The sequence below is a fragment of the Triplophysa dalaica genome, chromosome 9 (genome assembly GCF_015846415.1).
Source record: "Triplophysa dalaica isolate WHDGS20190420 chromosome 9, ASM1584641v1, whole genome shotgun sequence".
NCBI lineage: Eukaryota > Metazoa > Chordata > Actinopteri > Cypriniformes > Nemacheilidae > Triplophysa > Triplophysa dalaica.
Window position 1 is genome coordinate 13591669 of NC_079550.1, and position 21154 is coordinate 13612822.

Genomic DNA, 21154 nt, shown 5'->3' on the forward strand with positions numbered 1-21154 from the left:
GAGTTAACTTAAGTGGTCGCCGACGTTTGTTCTTATAATTTAGTTTAGGCCTGTAAGTAACGATCACAGTTAAATATGTTAACCTAAATGTAAGAAAATACGTTAGTAAAAGTACCCTTAATCTAATAAAACATGTTATTTAAGACTCGTTATTAAATAAAGTTTGTCGTCAGCAAGTTTGTTTTTCTGTTAGATACGACTCAATGCGGAAACGGTTGAGCAACAACACGTCTATGACGTGTCCACCAATTGATCAATCAAGATGCAGTGGGAGGAGACATTGTCGACCAATCACAATGCAATGATCTGGATCTCGCGTTCTGCAGTGAGGAGCTAACGTTACTTAATATTATCGACATCCATCACCTTTCAGTTTTTGATGTTCTCAAATTTTTCATAAAACACAAAACGGCTAGGTTCATGCATCCCAAAAGATGATATTCCACGCGTTGAACACTGGATGTCAGCAAAGAAACGTCGACAGTTAAACTATTTAAAAATATTTGGGTTTCTGCAATGAAGCGTGCATATTCTGGACTCCCCAAATGTCTCATTTGCTTAAAAGTGCCTATAACTGAAAAAGTTCCGATGGCAACCATCTGCCCGACTTGGTTACCTGTGCATGGCAACGGTGCGTTCTCGACCACACAGTGAAATACAAGCGGAGGATGTTGCAGAGCGCTCCACCCCTCCCACCCAGCGTCGCGAGAGACCCAGCGTTCGTACGCGGCATCTGAGAGAAGAGAGGTCGTTTCAATAAGAGGAGACGGTTCTTCTCTGAACACACCCAGCTCTCAGACGGGATTCACCCGGGGTGAGGTCAAATCAGAGGGAACACGTTTCCGCAGTGAACACTGACATTTCTGCGGGCTGTATCTCTGGAAACGCTGTGATGAAGACTTGTTCTGGGAGGAAAACAGTCACGGACGAATATTTACATGCCCTTGCTCTCAGCGGTACAGCTCGCCATCGACTTAACTCATAAAGAGACATTGCGTAGAGACAAACTGCGATCTTAATACGATCCAAAACAAAGGTTTACATTTATAACAAAGATCGTGCTGCGAATGTGTTGACGCGGACTGTCAGAGTTTCTGGAGGTTTACGGGACTGCTCTTGTGCGGTCATGCTGCAGGCATCATCTGATCTATTTCCAACCTGAGGGGGAACGAGTTTTGACAGAATGGATATAAACCGTTGTAATGGAGCATTCATGTCTTGTTTTGAGATGCGTTTAGTTCGTGGCACATTTGCCATAATAGATGTAATATTTTGACTATATTGTTTTAAATTGAGAACTAATTTGCGCATGCGGAGCTTATAATTTCCTAAAAGTAAACAACTGACGTAACACGAGTCGACCCTTTATTCGAGTATCAGGGTCTGAAAATGTGATGTCCGGTAAAAGAAACACATCTATGCGTAAATAAAAACGGGGGCTTTGTGAAACATGTTTTGCTGCTTTAATGTCATAAATCTTACGTAAAGCACGTTCAAGTAACGTGCGTTTACTTTCTGTCAGGTGCGACATTATGACAGGTGTGAGGTGAGCGACTGGAGCCGAGCGGTGGCGCTAAATTTCTTTTAAACAGCAACTCTCTAAGAAACTTTCAGTGATTTCTCATTTGCTTTTGCAGCTTCAAGTTTTGTGGTAGATTGTTGTTCGACGTTTTTTGTTGGTGATTAATGTGAACACATTTTGAAAGTATGCCCGGTCTGGAGGGCTTTTTCCACAACCTGACTCTATAACCAAATATGGGAGCGAAGCAGACGAAGGCCGCGGGACAGGAGGCTGGGGCTAGTCCTCAAAGCACGGGATGGCGACGGACCCCGACCAAAGAGCGCGGTGACATCCTCGCCTCTTTAATGTTGAGGTCAAGGAATACGCTGAGAAACAGTGGGACTCCCCCTCCGTACCAGCGACGCATCTTGATGATACAGGAGATGATGCTGATGGCACAGCAGGGGAAGCACGATGAAGCGACTGAGATGCTGAAGACCCTGCGGCAGGTACATATATAAGTTTATGAGATTGGAAACAAGCATGAAGTTGTATTGTTGTTGAATGTTAACCTCGGCCAACTCTTTCTCTATATCTCAATGCTCTTGTTGCTTCTTCTCCCATTGGCCCAGAGTTCAAAAAACTGTCTACTGTGCCCTCTGTGCCACCCCGGCTGTTGATCTCTGCCCCATCTCTGTCTGTCCTTTCTATGTCACCCCAGTCAAAGTAAACCCTGCCTCCTGACACCGTATCTACACCGGACACGACACGACACAAGACATTAGAAATGCATTAGACACCCAGTAGACACGTTGTGAGACCTGGGCTACCCCTTTCCTAGACCCCCAAACCCATCTGCGTGGCTTATGCAATGTCAACAAGAGTAAGAAAAAGAATCCTGTATAAAATGTAATTAAAATAATCGTAGTAGTTGTAAGAGAGTAAATTAAACACCTCTGGCAACACATTTTCATTATACATCTACATTTTTCTACATAGTTTTTTACAGTACAATTTAGTTTCACAGATTTACAGAATTTGAATATACACAGAATTCAGTGCTATTGAGACAGATGTCCATGTTCTACTGTACTGTGAAGCCCGTCGGCTACAGTGAACCTGTGAGCGCAGACACAGCACAAGCTACTGCACTGCATAAATACCAACTGTTTACGTTGGGTAGTGATAATGGATCCTGTCAGTAAGCTCTGCATTATAATAAACGGCGATGTGCTTTCTCAGAAATTAAGTTGTTCTGGGTTGGTAGAGCTTAGTGTAGATGCTGGTTATATGCCATCAGAATTATTGCTTCCACATTTCAATTAAAGTATCCTCAGGACTATTGACGAATAGATTTTATGGCTTGAATTTTATTTTCTCAGAGGGAAATTCATGTTAGTACATTTTTGGAAAAGGCATCAATGAGTTGATGGGGATTTCAGTTCCTCTTTAGTTATTTCTAAAAGTACAATGAAACAACAGGTGGCTTTGAAACACACTGCATGCTTTGTTCTCAAAGTAAGGCTTTTCCTCGCAAGTAAATGTGACATTTGACTGGATTTGCACATTTTGCAGTGCGCCCTGCAATGGGGGATAACGCACATAATGAGGTAGAATGCGAGTCAAAGGAAGAGCGTCTCTTGTCCAGTGGTTACCAAGTGAACCCTGTTGCCCGGAAACCATAAAAATGGATGGGCCTTTGATTAAATGGAAATCGATTAATCAAGATTCTGCTCCATATCGGGATGATGATGAAACAAAAGGTTCCTCTCCATGTGCACAGTTTGGGGCAATAGGGAGGAGGTCTGGTGTTAGAGAAACGTATTACTAGAAAATCTATCACTTCTAACAACAAGACTTTGTGTGTATTGGCATAAAAACATTTCATAAATAACAAAGAACAATTTTTCCTCCGCTCATTCACTTCCTCAATGATGTTTTGCTTTTATTCATGCACACAATTTTTATGTTTGTTTCCTGTGGATCAGTTGGCTCTGACTGCACAGCCCGCAGCCCCATAAACATTTGCAATTTCTTGAATTGGCTGTAATGCTGCTTTTTAGCTTGCCAGTGTTCAATATTGTAGATTAACTTTTTAATTTGGTTTTACTTTTATGCAGAGGTAAAGGGTTTGTTTTTAATTATTAAGAGCTGACAATCAAGTTTGTTCTCCTTCTAGGACTATATCAATGAGTTTTGGACATTTAGGCAAACATTTACAGTTTTTTATGTACTATTTATACAGTTGTTACTATCTTTGAAGCAAGAAAAAGGATTCAAAGCATGTTATATAGCCTTCAGGTGTATATGTCACAGTAGATGTGTAATAATCACTTTTCTCTTTGGCTTGACATTTACTCAATACAACGCACAAAAATCATTGCCTTTATTTTGACAAGAAAAGGCATATTGTAAGCAAAAATCTTACATTGTTGGATTTGCTGCAAATATCGATATAGTTCACAGTTCTCAATCTAATATTTGTTCCTATATTGTGACATTTTCCAGGATCTGGGAATGGAGTCGACCTCTCTGGATGATGTTCTTTACCGCTATGCTAGTTTCCGCAACCTGGTGGATCCCATTACCCATGATCTCATCATTAGCCTGGCCAAATATGTTCACTGCCCAAAGACGGTATAGTGCTCGGCTTCTATGTTGACACACTCATGCTCTTTGCAATTTTTGTGTGCATTACATAAAAAATTGATGAAAATCTTTATAGCACTGACCCAAAGGTACATTAGAAAGACACAACAAATTAAATCATACCATTCCAGTGCAGTGCAGTGCAGTGCAGTAAGCATGGAAGTGGATGGAATATTGTGTTTTAAGCTTGTGTGAAAGAGACGGAGAGCAGAAGGAGGTGAGCTGGTGGATGAGTCACACTCACTAAAGACCAGTCAGCCTTCTCTCAAGACTGCTGCTGCCGCTGCACTTAATGAAGAAAGTCAGGCACTATATCACACTACTAACACTAGCTCAGCTCCTATAGAAACCTTTACCAAAACAACATCTGTTTTCCTCTTAACATGCTGGACATGATGTGTTTGGATTGAATCTCATGAAGCCTGTCAACCATAATATCAAAGAAAGATGTCATATATTTTGTTTCATAAAATGAGGGTTGTTTATAGAACTTGGACTTTTTTGCTTAGAAATGTTGTTTTCCTGACAGTTAAGTGAAAATGTCATTCTTAATGCTGTTATTCTATTTTTGTTATGTAAGTATTTATTCCTTTTTGTGAATCACTGTAATGCCAATTTAATGGTATTATTGAGTCATTATCGAGAATCATTATTGAGTCTTTATAGACAATAATGTGAATTGGTCTGAAAAGTAAAATGTCAGAATATATTACAGTAATGACTGTATGAGGGAAAAATGTAATGTATGTGACCTAGACACATAATGCATAATTACCAGGAACATTCATATGCATTAACATTAACCATCTGAACTTAATAAAATGTCAGTGCGTGAATGAGAGTGAATGAGAAATTGACATTTGCTGATAGTGATGTTATCGTAAGTAGAGAAGGATGCCGGAGAGACATAAAGTAGAGATGAGCTCAGTGACGTGAGGAAAGGAAAGCTTGGCTGTGGTCACAGTACGCTGAGTATATGATTATATTCCTGAGGGACCCACTGTCTGTCTGCGGGGGCTGCGCACCAGAGCTGACCAGCCATGTGGCGTTGTTAATCTCCCCGCTTTACCGACACATACAGTGTGTTTACCAAACGACTCTATGTTTTTCACACACAATACTTATAGTTTGGTACGATCAGAGCATCACTGCAGTCTACTTTATTCCCTGAGCCAAATAAACGTTATTACTGTAATGAACCTCTGAACATTTTGGTTGCGACAAAACCCCCAATCCATAATGGATTTATTGTGGTTACACATCTATTAAGAAGGAGTTTAGGCATTTTTATTCCCTTGTTGACATGGTGTCATTGGAGTTGGTTAGCAGTTGTATGGTGTAACGAGGACGGTTTATCAGAATAATCCAACTAAGGGTTGCGGATCCATTTGAGTGATAACCAAATAAAGGTCAAAACAAAGAAACTCACATGGCAAACCGAGAACTAGAAACCAGATTAACCGAAAACATCGACTGACACCGGACAAATGTAACACTAGGGATACTGTATACTGTGTTTACATGGGATAACAAGTGGGCAAACAAGCTACACTTGACAATAATTAACACAGAACCAATAATCAAAGAAACTACAAAGAATTTCAAAATGACACGGGGAAACAGGAACTCAGGAAAAAATATAAAAGTCCTCACAACACAAGAAAATCATCAACAAATCATAACATATGAAGTGTGAGGTATAAACCACTTTGCATTATGTAAATACTGGTCAAGAAGCACTTACGGTTTAAGATTTTATTTATTTACATATACATAAATGCATTTACATATACACATATAAATAAATCTTTAAATTATTTCTTTAACATATTAAATTGGTTATATATGTTCTGCTGGTTGTATTTTGTTCAAAATTTTGTGTGGTGAAACAGGTTTTTCTGGAGCGCTCAAACGAGTTTTGATTACATAATCCAAAGTGGTCTATGTGGACAAATATTTGAATATCCAGAACTTGTTCTATATACTTGATAACTAATAACCAAGATTTCACCTTTGCAGTTTTTTAAATAATTAAATGTGTACCAATATCCCGACAAATTGCATTTGTAAAAAAAATACTGCTCACACAATATGTGCTAATGCATTTTACCATGGACTTAAAAACACACATACATACATCTATAGATCCTAAGTCAGTCCGTAGAGTTTTACTCCTTTGTCATAACAGATAATCTTTAAACTCTTCTGCAAGTCCCTGTTAACCTGCTATGTTTTACAGCTTGGGTGATACTCTCTCTCTTTCTCTCTCTGTTTATCTCTTTATTCTGTTTCTCTCTGTTTTAGGAGGGTGATGCTTTGGGTTCTATGGAGAAGGTTTGCCGTCAGCTGATGTACCACCTGAGCCCGCACTCCCAGGGGCTGCTGAAGAGGAAGCCACAGGCCTGGTAAGAAAGCAGAACTGATAGACAGATTTAAGAAGTGAGATCATCTGCTGCCTTCATTTCATAGCCAAATGAGAGGGCCATGGGTCTCTCAAGCTTTTCTCTTTACCTCATCTCGTCTCACCTCATCTGTATTTGTCCCATCTTGACTCATCACTTCCTCTTCTCCTCTCTTAAATTGTCTCTCACTTCTTGACTCCTGTCATCTCATCTCTTTGCTTCTTACATGCCATTTCACAATGAAACCTAGTTTTAAGGCTACATCATAAATTGGATTGATGGCTTATGCTTCAGCCCACACACAGTAGCCTAGTGGCTGACAAGTGCTTTGCTTTGTTCATTAGTTAAAGTGATTAGTTGGTTTAAAAATAAAAAGGCCCCATGGCTTTGCAGAGAAAACGAATCATCGCTCGGCTAGATGTTTGTCCATATACTGAATCTTCAGCACTTAGAGATGAATGACATTTTAAAAAGCATATCGCTAAATGAAATTTGGGCCCTGTACTCCCGATCTCCCCCAAATTGATTTGATGGACAACATCTCGTATATTTCCAGAGCAGCTGTGCACATCATCCAAACCTCATCACCTGTGAATTGGCTGTCAGCATTCTCCAGTCCTTTCATTGATGATAAGAGACGTGTTTACTCTGCCGAGTGAGTCAGTGAAGGAGAGCTGCCTCCCTTAGCATGCCGTGTGCTCTTTTACTAACACATGGTTCTGTTGCGTAGACCCAGACTTATGTGGCTGCTTTCCAGTTACCATTAATAAAGTCAAAACACAGACTGTGTGTGTGTGTGCGTGATGTGTAAATGAGGAAAAAGTAAGCTTGGTTTATTTTGCTTGTGATCCGAAACTATTTTAAAGAAACTGAACCCTTTATACATATCCTTGCAGTTTCAGATTCATTGCATTGGCTCCTATTGATACATTCTTCTTATAATCTCCTTCGTTTGTGTTGTGTTTAATCCTGGGTTTTTTGTTTATTGAGATTTGCTGTTCAGCTGAGTCACACCACACACGGCAGTCCGTTTCTTATTAAGAATGGTGAACTGTTGCTGTTATTTAGTGCGATGCTGGTTATTGAGACAGATGTAAATGCAGCTGTTGGAGGTAAAATGGGAAAGGTGTTTCTGTTGAGCGAGTTTGAAGTCCTCTGTGGTTTTTCGTCATTCTCATTTTAAAGCACAAGCCACTTTGTTGTTTCTGTCTGACTTTTGCGTAATATTTCATCAGTTTGGTTTCATGGCTGTTCACAAGAAATACAAGATTAAATAAATTCAGCCGTCATACACTGAAGATGCATGCAGAATTGTATCACAAATATTTTTTTTTCGAAAACAGATCTTGCCAGTTGTTCCTCCCAGTTGTCTTTTGGATTTATTTTATTTAGTAGGTGATGCTTAAATCACACGTAACCGAGAACTTCCTTAGGTTTTCTAAACCAAGAAACAGCAAATTATACGAAATTAGGATTTCTTCTGGATAAAAAAGGAAAGTCTCTCATCAAGGAAAAATTCATTTTCTCTTTTTCAGTTGGCTCCCATAATGCATCTGCCCTCTCTAGTGTTGTCTAAGTGGTGCTAACATGACCTTAACCTCCTCCTCGTGTTATTAGAGAGAGACCGTCTACCAGACAGGTGTCCCATTTTTCTCACTGTGACTGTGTGTTTATGTGAGCCTTGCATTACTCATGGTGAGGGAATCGTTTCGTCTTGTGTGCCTCACACAAATATTTACATTCAAGCTTTGTCAATTTTAATTTGTAATTCTGCATGGCTCTAGAGAAAATGATCTTCTACAAATAGCAGTGTTTACCCAATAGTATGCATTTAGGAACATGTAACTTTATACTAAGTGTAGATACCTAATGGATTGGTATTAAATAAAGTTTATCAACACATTGGTTTAGCAGTCATGGACAAGTCAAATGTCATATGCATTTGGGGATGAAACAGACCTCCAGCTGACTCTGAAAGTATGTTTTCTGCTTGTTTGCTTTTGTTTTGGAAGTCTTTAAAAGGGTTTGCAGATGAAGTCCTGTCTCTATTATGTAAATAGCATCCAGATCAATCTGCAACCTTAAACATGACCTGTTTTTTTTGGAGAATTTCACCTGCGGTACATAACAACCAGCCAAGATTTGCAGAGGTGACAATGTTTTATCTAGCTTTACCTTACGATCTACGTCCATTACATTCACATTAAATGGAATCTTGCGAGAGTAGTTAAACTGGAGAGAGAAAGAAAAACAAGTAGTTAATAGCTGTGTTAGAAGAAAAAGTGTTTGAGAATAGAAAACAGAAGAGATGGGAGGGTGAAGTGGAATGTGGGGTGTTGTGAAATCGTAGTGTCATCTCATAGGCATGTATCTGCCTCTCTTTTGGTCCGTCTCCTAAATTTCCCTCTAAACCTCCTACTCCGGTTACTTATCCCCCTTATATTTTCTTTTCATGCAAGCTTCTTGGGTTATTCTGCTAATGCTGTCTTTCCTCAATATTAACAGTAAATTCACCCTTCAGAGAGCCAAAACATGTTCTTAATCTGTCATGTCGATGACGTTGCAATATGGTTATTCATTCCTTCTTTATTGCTTATAGTTTACATATGTATGGCTTTATTAATTTTGTTCTCTGTCTCATACGGCAGCTTTTATTACCGACCCTCCAATTAGTGGTGTGTTACCATTGATGCCTCTATATTGATTCACAGCTGTCACCTCAAAGTGATTGATGCAGCTGTTTGAAAAGAGATTATGCTAAATTGCTTGAACAAAGCTTTTAAAATGATACAAAGAGTTTGACATCTACTGGTAATTGTAAATTACAGAGTTTGTTTCAGCGTTATAATATTTTATCAATTCCTCACTATGCTTTAGGACTGGATGATGTGAAGATGTTTCTACTGGTCGCTGCTGATAGACTAAGAGAAAGACGAGCTGCGTCGGCAAAGCAAAACCTCACGCTCGCGGGGCTGTACTGGTGTTCGTATTGTCATACCCTGACAGATTTTCCTAACGCTGGGCAAAATTTAATTTAATCTAAACCACATCAACAAAATTAACATGTAGGATGATTTCCCAATGCAAAATATGCTGTCAGATAGCCCTGCCATTTTAAAATAAACACATAAAATAAATGTACAGTTTAAATACCATGTCAGATTATCCTACCAGCAAAAAAGAAACATGCAGGATTAATATAGAGTGCAAAGATGAAAGAAGTCACTGCAGCAATTGTTTGTGCGCGTGGCGAGCCTGTGTGTGTGTGTGAACGCGTGCCTGCTTGCGTGTTTGTTTGGCACTTGGCGGGTACAGAACGAATTCCCTCCCGGTCGGTATCCTCAGATTGATCGTCTGTGCAACGTTGCATGAAGTCAAACACACACGATATTATTGGGTATCTGGATTATTTTATACAAAGTATAAAGACATAAATATTAATAGCAGGAAATCCTCAGTAAATATAGTAAAGAAGTCATGACTCTCCCTAATGGGCATTTCCATTTTGATGTAACAGTTTATAGTTTGCATTCATATTTGCTTGTAACTGTAACATCAGGAAACCAGGGAGTGAAGAGGATCCACTTGCAGTTTGTAGGTATTTATTAAAGTAAAACTAAAACAAAATTAAGGTAATCCATCACAAATTAACCAACACAGGAAAGTGGCAACCAACATGAAACAACAGAGGATTGACCCTAGAAAAGGGAAGACGATGCAAAAAAATGATGCAACAAGAAACGCTTGAGGAGATCATTCATGGAGGGCCAATGAACAAAAGTAATACAAGGGACTACAACACGGGAAAGGAAACAGGAAATAATTGAAAATTCCACAAACCACAGGGGAACACTGACTTAATCAAAACAGTTATACATGTGTATCTTACTTTTTGATTAAACTAAAAACTATATAGTTAAATATAACTAATAGTTATATTATAACACATTTAGACATGTTCACATTCATTTGCAGAAGAAATACTGTTTGACAACCCACAAATGTGGCATTATAAAGTTGCCTTTGATATGACAGCTGTGTTTGATCTGATATGTTTTTTTTGCATTTCATTAGCTCATTTATGAGGTCACCGACTGATTACATCACGTTAATCCCATAAGAGAGACAGATTTTACTTTAGGAGAAAGTGACCACAGACTGACACAATCTCTGTATCGTTTTGCAAGAGATTGATTGCTTTTCCCCATGACAAAATGTGAAGAAGCTGTAACAACGTATTGCAGTATGGCAAATTTCTCACATCCTCCTTCCCTCCCGCTGCTCAATGCCTTCATTTTTATCGCTGTAACGCTCAACAGAAGTGAGAAAGTTTAACCTTATTATCTACAGTCTAACCTTTGTTCAGATCTTTCACACTGAGGAAATCACCTGATTCCTTTGACTTTCACAGGATCGACAATCATCAGAAGTAGTATTTCACAACATACACCAGCTGTCAGTTTATTTCAAACACAAATGTTGTTGGTATTGATGCGACTGAGTATAAAGTACATTATTTTAAATGAAAGGAGCAGTTTCAATTGTACATAAATTGAAAAGTAGATTGCAAAATCTCTTATTATAAACAGCTTGTATGTCCTTTCCTACTTTACTCTCATATACTTTATGCGCGACACGCCAAAAGACAATAGAACATCATTAAAATTGTACATTTTGTCCGCACTGGATGCGGCACAGTATGACGCGACAAACCCATTAGAACAACAAGAATTAATTTCATAGGTAAAACTATGCTTCATGTTTGCATGTTTTGTCTTGTGCGCAATTAAAAGTCATTATGTATGATAGATGCCGATCTTTGGTTAATGAGATGATAACATTTGGAAATGATCAGGACTGAAAGCAGAATTTAAGTGGGTCAGATGCATTCAGGTTGAGGTTGCTGAGGGAGGAAAAGGCATTTTCTCCGAAGGAGCGTGGGATTCGAGATCCTGGCCAGAAACATCAGGAGAGCTGATATCCTCCTCTGGATTGGTCATTTCCTCAACAATGCTGTTTTATTTGCAGGATCAGACCAGGAGGGGAAATACTGTATATCAATCAAAATGATCACAGCATGTCAGATCAGAATATTTAATATTCCCCCTTTCTAAATGCCAGTTCTGAGAAATATATGCATGTCCTGGTGTGAATTAGTGATGGTCACATTATGAAGTAGTATTCGCACTGTTATTTTTCTCGCTTTCATTCCTCTTCTCGTAGCTTGTTCACTGGCAAGCTGCGATTGCAACTGAGCTCATTATGAGTCTGCTACATGTGCATCGGTTCCTGCAACACTCTCGTTCTCTTGTGCTTAATGGAGTGCCTCACAGATGACGCATTTTTGTAGACCAACTCGGAAATAAAGTCCCGCACTGGTTCCCTGGACCATAGACTTTTGGGCAATAGACCACGAAGTGCTAAAATGCTAACTCGCTTCCGGGGATTGCATTCAAAAATACGTCATCTCTGTGGCACTCAATTTTCCCAGAATCAAAAATTGGTTGCTACCAGTATTATCAATATACATGTTTTAGAATTATGCATTTATGCAATTATGTTTCTAGTGCAATGTATTTCTCCCACCTCTACACATATTCTCATTCTCTGCCTTTTTATTCTTTTTCTCAGTCTGAAATCTGCCCTCTCCAGCACTCCATCCAGGGGGACATTAGACCTGTCCAGCATCCCTCTTACTGTGAAAGACATGGAGCGGCTTTATGCTTACCTGCATCAACACTCGTCTCGCATCACAAGCCTTGAGCTGGGCTTCACGGAGCTCACAGATGAGGCCTTTCTCCTGCTCCTCCCCACTCTTGCGTCTCTTCCTCGTCTAGAGACTCTCACCCTCAATGGCAACAGGCTGACGCGTGCAGTGCTTAAAGAACTCACTGACAGTCTAAAGGACCCTAACAGCTTCCCCAGCATAACCTGGATCGACCTGGGGAACAACGTGGATATCTTCTCTCTCCCACAGCCCTTTCTGGTTAGCCTGCGCAAGAGATGTCCCAAACAGGGCAATCTCCCCACAATCCAGGAGTTTGGTGAGAGCCAGGCCAGCGAGCCTGAGTGCAGAGTAGACGAGGACGACGCGGATGATACCAATAGGACAGAGAGCCTTGGAGAGCTCAGGTCTGAGGTAGAGGAAGAGATTGATGGTGAGATGGAGATCGATAACATGATGGAGGAGTTGCTAGGCTTTGAGAGGGAGGTACAGGGAAAGGAGGACGAGGATGCCAGTATGTGGACCTTGGAGGAGCAGCGGCTGGTGAAAGATCCAGCTGTTGAGCGGAGAAAGGAGATGGCGGCATGTAAGGCAGAGGGCGAAGAGGACTTGGGTAGTCAGTCTTCCCATCTGTCTTGCTCCAGCCAATCACAGCACTCATCTGGAGCCATTGAGCCTTTGAGGGAAGATTCTGTCCCGGACCAGTTAGCTCGTCAATCAGATAACCCTACCTGATCAAAGTTGAATAAAGCTTATAACCTTTATCCCTTTAAGAAAAAATGGAGAAACTTTCTCTAGATGCTAAGAAAATCCGATCAGTGTTTTGATTGTTCTCAGGTGGGTGCCCAGACAGAGAGAGGGTTGTCTATGTGCACATGGAACTTAACAGGTTTTGTGGGGTGTACAATCACAGCTGTAACGTAAGGGTCAAAGAATATGATGTCAAGGTGAGGTTACTATTTTTAATGTTGCAAAAGAGAAAATGAATATACGTAGTATATATTATAATATAATGTATAAAACTAAATTTCATACCCATAAACCTCTGCCTGTGTGCCTGTTTAACACTCACTTGGAGACGGATGTGTGTGTATTTAGGGATTGGAGAATATGTGCTCTCGGTGTAAAGATATAAATACAAATAATGTTTTAAAGAATCAACTGTTTTGGACGCCTCCAGATCTTGCATGAATCTGTATGTTCATCTATGCATTTGACCGTTGCAAGCATCACATTCTCTCCAGCAGTGGAAAATTTGATTTTCATTCAGTATCGTCCAGTGAATATGCAGGTGTCAGGTGGATGGGACGTTACTGGGCCCGTATTAAGTGCCCATAATTTATTTTACGAAGCTGCTTAGATATTGCAAGATGGATATTTTAATATTCTATTTTGAACTGCTCACACAAGCAGAAGTCCAAGTGTCCCTAGTTTAAATATAGTAAACCAAAACCTCTTCTCACAGTGTGTACCCAAAGCTGTTCATTTGTGTGATAAAGCGCAGTGCTTTAAAAGACCCTAAAGCCAAAGAGAAATGACTCCATACACAGAACAAAGTGTTCTTTGGCTACACAAACATAAAATTATTGTGCTGTTCCTGCTGCTTTTGACGTTTTCCAGCTCTGTACTTTAGCATAGTTCCTTAAACCACAGAAATCATATTAAAGGGATACTCCGACCAAGATGAATATTCTGTCATGAATTATTTAGTCTCAAGTTGTTCCAAACCTGTATAAATTTCTTTGTTCTGCTGAACACAAAGACAGGTATTTGAAAGAATGTTAGCAACCGACAGTTCTGGGATACCATTGTCTACCATAGTAGAAAAATATAAATTATATTCAAAGGTGACTCAGAACTGTTTGCTTTCACAAATTCAAAAAACATGTATACAATATTTTTTCTCCTATGGTAGTAAATGGTGCAATCAGTTGCTAACATGCGTTCAAATATCTTCCTTTGTATTAATATTGAACGAAGACATTTATAGAGGTTTGGGTGAGTAATTCATGACAGAATTTTCATTTTTGGGTGGAGTATCCCTTTAAGGTTTTATATCTGTTTATCAAGGTATTTAATTGTATAAACATCTATTTAGTGCCTAATTATCTACTGAAATGTGACTACAATTTCACTCAAATGTACAAATAGTTAAATGCCAGTATTTCATATTAATAAAGTTGTTTTTTAAATGACAGTGTATATTGAAAAAATGTATTTGCCAAAATCGATATTTTAAAACAATAAAAACACTGATTGAGAAATAGAAATGTATTATATTATGCTAAAGCTTGTATTTAATCTTGTTTTTCTGAATGTAAATTCAGTTCCTTCCCTAAAGTTAAATTGCCATGACAAAACATGTGTTTTTGTATGTTTAGGTAGCCTCAAAGTATCTGTTTCTAAGCCGTATTTTGACAAATTCTGCCATTACAAAAAGGGAATTAAAAAGCTGTGATCAGAGAAGTCATTTGCTTTTTACGCAGAATTTCTGTTCACTTGTGTTCACACAATTGTTAAAGTGTAGTTTTCTAAATGACGTTCAACTTATTGTAAATAACGACCGATTCACTTTACAAGATGTTACTATCTCACCAGGAGCCGTGTTGAATATATTTGCTATAAGAACTCTTGACCCCATGGACCCCTTTAAATCCATTATATAAGGCACAGAGGGCTGCATATTTCCCTAAAAAATCATCTTTATTGTTCTACTCAAGCAAAAATGTCATACATGGCCTGGGGTGAGTAAATAAAATGCAAATTTGAATTCTTGGGTGAACTATTGCTGTTATAAAACAAAGGGCATGTATGTACAACAAATCACAAACAAGACCAGAAATTTTAATATCACAAAAAACATGTGATTGTTGGCATCAAAACCAACAAATCTTTAACAAAAATTTCACTTCTATGTTATACAGCACATAAATTGATAGGTTCTTGGACGTCTAGTGAGTACAATAAACGTTTAAAATATAAACCTTGATTTGAACAGGATATTAATGCAGATTGTTGAACTATTAGTGATCGTTGTCGACATCTAGTGGTTGATAATTCCTCTACCCTTTCACTGGTTCATGCAAGCAAAGGTGTTTACGTAAGAGCTATATAGTATTCAGTGCTATGCTCGACTCTATATTTCGAGGGTTCACAAAACACAGCAGTTCACCAGAATAATGGAATGAACAGTCAATAAGCAGAAACTTTTTTTGTTGAACTCGAACAAAACTATTGATGGATGTTCCATAAAACCCCCGTCGTCAGCTAGGAATCTGGACATTTTATTCTATAGCAATTTCAAAGCCACGTCGCCAACACCTGTATCTGCATTTTTCTATTTTAATAATATATCTAAACATCGTCAAATATGACCATAGATCACAAAACTAGTCTTAAATCGCACTGGAATATTTGTGGCAAAAGCCAACAAAACATTGTATGTGTCAAAATTATCTATTTTTCTTTTATGCCAAAAGTCAATAGGATATTAAGTAAAGATCATGTTCCATTAAGATATTATGTAAATTCCCCACTATACATATATAAAAACTTTATTTCTGTGAATAATATGATATGCTCAAATGCAGGAAAGTTAGTTCATTGATTCATTCATGAGGTCAAGACGAACAAAAAAAAAACAGAAAAGTTTGAGCATATTAGCCTAGTTCTGTCAACGTTGCAATGGTTACCTATTAAGCAAGTAATTCACTTTAAAATCTTACTGACTACCAAAAGGCCCCATGGTTTAGCTCCTCAGTATCTGGGTGAGATTCTATTGCATTAGTCTTTCATGTTCACAAACTTTGGAACAGTTCACCTAGTGTTGTGCGGGGGTAGACACATTTTAATTGCTTTGGTTTGGTGTACATCACAAACTGGTGGTTGTGCTCCACAAAAGAGGTTGACATGAGCCAAGGCAAAGAGATAGTGGCGCTCCTCAACAAAGAGATGATCTTCAGAGATGGGTAGAAGACAGCGTACTGTCATCTCTAATGAAGTCCAAGCCGTCATTGTTGACCAGAGCAGAGACTGCCAGGTTCATTCTTAATGTAGATTTGACAGATTTTTTGTTTGTTTATTTTTACTATTAATGCAAATGCAGTATCTTGACTGTAAAACAGATGTTCATCATACATGATAATTTCTATATTTTTTCTACATTTTTTTTAAAAGTACATCAAGCATCAAGTTTCACATATATACTGAATTTGAATTTACATTTCACAGAATTCAGTGCTATTGAGACAGATGTCCATTTTGTAAGTGTACTATGAAGCCACTCGGCTACAGTGAACCTGTGAGCACAGACACAGCACAACCTACTGCACTGCATAAATACCAACTGTTTACTTTGGATAGTGATTATGGATCCTGTCATTAAGTAATGCTTTATACCAAATAGCGATGTGCTTTCTCGGAAATTAAATGGACAGTTCACCCAGCCCACAAGTTGTTTAAAATCCGTATACATACTGTATGTTTGTTCTGATAAACACAGAGAAGATATTCCTTGTAACCAACAGTTTTTTGACACCATTGATTACCATATCAGGAAAAATTGCTTTATAAATTTATTTGTTCTGTTGACCACAAAAGAAGATATTTAGAATAATGAAGAAAACTATCAGTTCTTGGAGCCCATTGACTACCATGGAAAAAAATAATTATCGATATTTTTTTCTGTTGAACACAATTGGAGAATGAGTAAATTATGGCAGAATTTAAAATTTTGGCCAAACTACCCCTGGTAAGTCATCCTGGGTTAGTGGCAATAGGATCAGCTTAGTGTAGATGCTGGCTATATGCCATAAGAATTATTGCTTCTACATTTCAATTAAAGTTACCTCAGGACTATTGATGAATAAATATTATGGGCTTGAATATCAATTTATCAGAAATATCAATCCATGTAGTATTTTCTGGAATAGGAGGAGTTTAATTTAAAGGGATCAAAGAACGAGTTGATGGGATTTTCAAATCCTCATTATTTAAAGTATGATAAAGCGACAGGTGGATTTGAAACCACCTTCTCTAAGTAAGGCTTCCAAGGAAAGTGACATTTTTACAGGATTTGCAGGGCACCCTGCAATGGGGCACATAATGAGGTAGAAGAAGAATCAAAGGAAGAGCGTCTCTTGTCCAGTGGTTACCAAGTGCACCCTGTTGCCTGGGAACCATAAAAATTGATGGGATTTTGATCAAATCAAGATTCTGCTCAATTGAGGGAGGATGATCAAATAAATGGTTTTCAACTCTAAAACCCAACAAGTCATGGTAACTTAAACCGTTTGAGGAAAACGACTGCCTTATACCAATTAACTTTTAAAATTAATAAATAAGAGTATTGTTAACTAATATACATTGAGTTCACTAAATTTACTTTTAAAAATAACTTATTCCCCATCCACTCCCATTATAAAGCTTAGATGAGCAAGGATAAATGGCATTTTAACTCCGCAATGACTGTATTCGTCTGTTAGAAGAAAGTCATATACACCTAAGATGCTTTAAGGATGAGTAAATAAGGGGTAATTTAGATTTTCCCTTGAACTATCTCTTTAAGACAGACTATTCTGAATACCCAAGCCACACATTAATGTTGAAGTCAGTAAAAAGGTTTAAATGTAAGGGGTAATAGGGCAGCTGGTTGTTATTTCAGAAATAAGCCCCGACAAACTTGATGTTGAAGTCAAATCCGGAGGGGTGTTACATGGGTTTTGATAGGGTGATTAAAAACTAGACGTGCAGCGGCATTCTGGCTCATTTGCAAGTGCTTGACTGCATTGGTTGGAAGACCGGTGTCGTATCAAAATCCGACTCCCCATGAGATTATGACTCCCCTGTTTTCCTCTACGAAGTTTAGGGTTAGGTGTGGGGCGGGCTTTAGAGATAGGGACCAATCACAATGCAGCATCCTAAGTAAATGAACCAATTTAGAAGTCGGTGAGTCAAAATACTTGTATTCACACCTGGAAGGTTGCAGTTTAAAATTAGCAATATGACCTGTAATGACATAGATGTACAGTTTAATAGATAGTTTAAAATTTCAATAGGTATATGCTTCATGTTAGCATGTTGACAGGATCAGAACAGGAAGGGATATATATCATCCACAATGATGACAGCATCTCAAATCAGGATATTTATTATTCCTCTATCTTCCTTATATATGCATGTCCTGGTGTGGATTAGTGATGGTCACATTATGGATTAGTATTCGCACTGTTACTTTTCTCGCTGTAATTCCTCCTATCGTAGCTTGTTCACTGGCAAGCTGCGATGGCAACTGAGCTCATTATGAGTCTGCTACATGTGCATCGGTTCCTGCAAAACTCTCGTTCTCTTGAGCTTAATTTCCACAGAATCAAAACACCAGCTCTTCTCTTCTCTTGATTTCCACATACAGTAATCACTTCATTTATCTCTTGTAGGTTCTTAAGACACATTTTACATAGTTTTAATTGAAAGTTAATAATGGTTCCAGGCTCATGAAACCGAATGGATGCTATGCAGCTTATTTTAAAACATTTATCACTTGCTTCAGTTTTAGCTTTTTTATCCTTATTGCTTTGGACAATTCAACTCTGATCCCTAGAAAGTTTCAGGTTGTTCCTGCCAAACGTGTCTTTTTAGGCACTAATGACTTCTCAAATTACTGTAATTTTTCCTCAGTTAAAAATTCATGTTCTTACATTTTAAGAAATCTATTTCTAAGTTTCTGGCAAAAATTATATTTCTGGTAAAGGCAGTTTTACCAGGTTAGTTTGAAAACACTCGCAGGAGTGTAATTGGTTGGTACAGCAAATCTCTAAACTTAAAGTGTCATATAGAATGGCATCCTCGGCTTCACCGAGCACACGGATGAGGCCTTGCTCCTGCTCCTCCCCACACTGGTGTCTCTTCCTCGTCTAAAAACTTTCACCCTAAATGGCAACAGTGAGACACTCTGAAGGACCTGCGTAGCTTCCCCAGAATTGTCAGGATGGACCTGGGGACATCTTTCTCCCAAAGAATATGCATGTCCCATGTGTCAGGTGGATGGGATGTAGCTAGAACCATATGTTAAGTGCCTCTAATTTATACAGCAGTAAAACTGTTAATTAAAAACCTGTTGTATTATTGCTACTGTATGACATACCGCTTATTGTTCCCTGAACTCTCTGTAAGTCGCTTTGGATGAAAGCGTCTGCTAAATGACTTAATGTAAATATTGTTTGGCTGCACACATATAAATTAATATGTAGTTTTTGCTGCTTTTGAAGCCTATATGACGTTTTCTAGCTCTGTTCTTTAGCATAGTTCCTTAAACCACTGAAATCGTTATGCTATTATTTCTGTTTATATTAATATTGAGGTAAAGAATTTCATTGTATAAAAATGTATTTAGTGCCTTATTATCAACTGAAATTTGATTACAATTTTACACAATTGCATATCATATTAATAAATTCTTTTAATGACAGTGTATATTCATTAAATAGTATTTAAATAGAATGTTAGTCTAACAAATAGGAACAGCAATATGTGAATATCATGTATAAACAAAACCAGACTGTTGGCATCATAGACATATGTATATATGGCCTAATGTCTATGGTTGGCATCACACAACCAATAAACATTTAACAAACACAGCACAGCACAAATGTTGGCTCCTTGGAGGTGTTGGGAGTACAATAAACCTAAAATAAATGTGTTGTGCATCAAAATATTAAGTTTGTATTTTTTTGTAGGCTGTTAAATTAGTAGTAATCGTTGTCGACATCTAGCGGTTGATAAATCATTCAACGTTTCGCTGGTTTATGTAAGACACAAGCTGTGTCCCAAATGACATACTATACACTATGCAATTGAGAATAGTTTCCTCCCGAATGGACTACTAAACGATTATATACTAATCGAAAGTATATCTGTTTCCCAGACGAGCGCCAATGACTTCAATCGCACGCCACAATGCGTGTGAATAGAAAATATACTTGTGCATTGTTCATTTAATGTAGTTTTTATCTGTTTTGCCCAGCATTACTTTAGTCATCATCCGACTGAAGCGCATCTCTCTGCAGGAGAGGTTTGCTCGAGCTGCGTCTGATAGCCCCGCCTCTCTTCCGCTACGTAAGCGAAATTGCGATCGTTGGCTGCGTCCAAATACCCACACTTGCGTTATTGGCTACTTGAGAGCGCGTGCACGCGACAAGAAGGAACAACGCAAGTGTGTCCAATTTCTTAAAAATGTCAAAGGGCAGTGCGCTTAGCTCACATTAAACCCACACTAGCTTGAATACCGCTTCGGAGCGGTATTAAGGCGTAGCGTATCCCATTCATGCATCATGTTCTGGATGCGAATCATCAGACTTTTTGTTCGGGTCTCGCGAGATGTTGCGGAAAGCTTTCCAGTGCGTGTAATACTACTTTTTAAGATTACATCTTTATTTATTCTGTGTTTGGCTCACATGTGTTTTTCTTTTGTATTTGTTTTTGATACAATACAAATAAAGTGCTATAAAAATAAATCTGACTTGACTTTATAATTACACATAATTTCATTGTAAAACGTAGCGTTACATATTTTATTGGTGAAAACTCCAGAGTTATGTATTTTATAAAACTGCTTTTTATGTCATAATTAGAAACACAAATATGTGTCCCATCGGGTTAGAAATACTACATGCTCACTTAGGATCTTCACGCCCTAGAACACTATAGGGCCAAATACAGGAAATACGTCATGAAAGTAGTCTAGTGCAAACATCGCAAGTATTTGGACGCAGCCGTTGAATGCGTGAACTGTCCACAGTTCCACACTTCATATTTTCGGTCGAAAAGTTGCATCGTCCGGGTTCTTAAAGTGCACTTCTTTTTTGATGACGAGAACAC

At 38.3% G+C, this 21154-nt stretch overlaps 1 protein-coding gene across 1 annotated transcript; it reads left to right on the forward strand.

The window, feature by feature from the left end:
• The first annotated feature begins 338 nt into the window (after positions 1 to 338).
• On the forward strand, positions 339 to 14681 carry lrrc75a (leucine rich repeat containing 75A). The gene is made up of 4 exons (XM_056757753.1): positions 339 to 2010; positions 4010 to 4138; positions 6455 to 6555; positions 12184 to 14681. The coding sequence occupies exons 1-4, from the start codon at positions 1756 to 1758 to the stop codon at positions 13010 to 13012; spliced, it is 1314 nt and encodes a 437-aa protein (XP_056613731.1). The 5' UTR covers positions 339 to 1755; the 3' UTR covers positions 13013 to 14681.
• Positions 14682 to 21154: the final 6473 nt, after the last annotated feature.

What these genes read in the sequence shown, in the direction of transcription:
- lrrc75a (XM_056757753.1), top strand. Translation starts at nt 1,756, where the DNA reads ATGGGAGCGAAGCAGACGAAGGCCGCGGGACAGGAGGCTGGGGCTAGT. An exon ending in TGCTGAAGACCCTGCGGCAG is followed by an intron (nt 2,011 to 4,009) that starts GTACATATATAA and finishes GACATTTTCCAG; the next exon opens with GATCTGGGAATGGAGTCGAC. An exon ending in AAGAGGAAGCCACAGGCCTG is followed by an intron (nt 6,556 to 12,183) that starts GTAAGAAAGCAG and finishes TCTTTTTCTCAG; the next exon opens with TCTGAAATCTGCCCTCTCCA.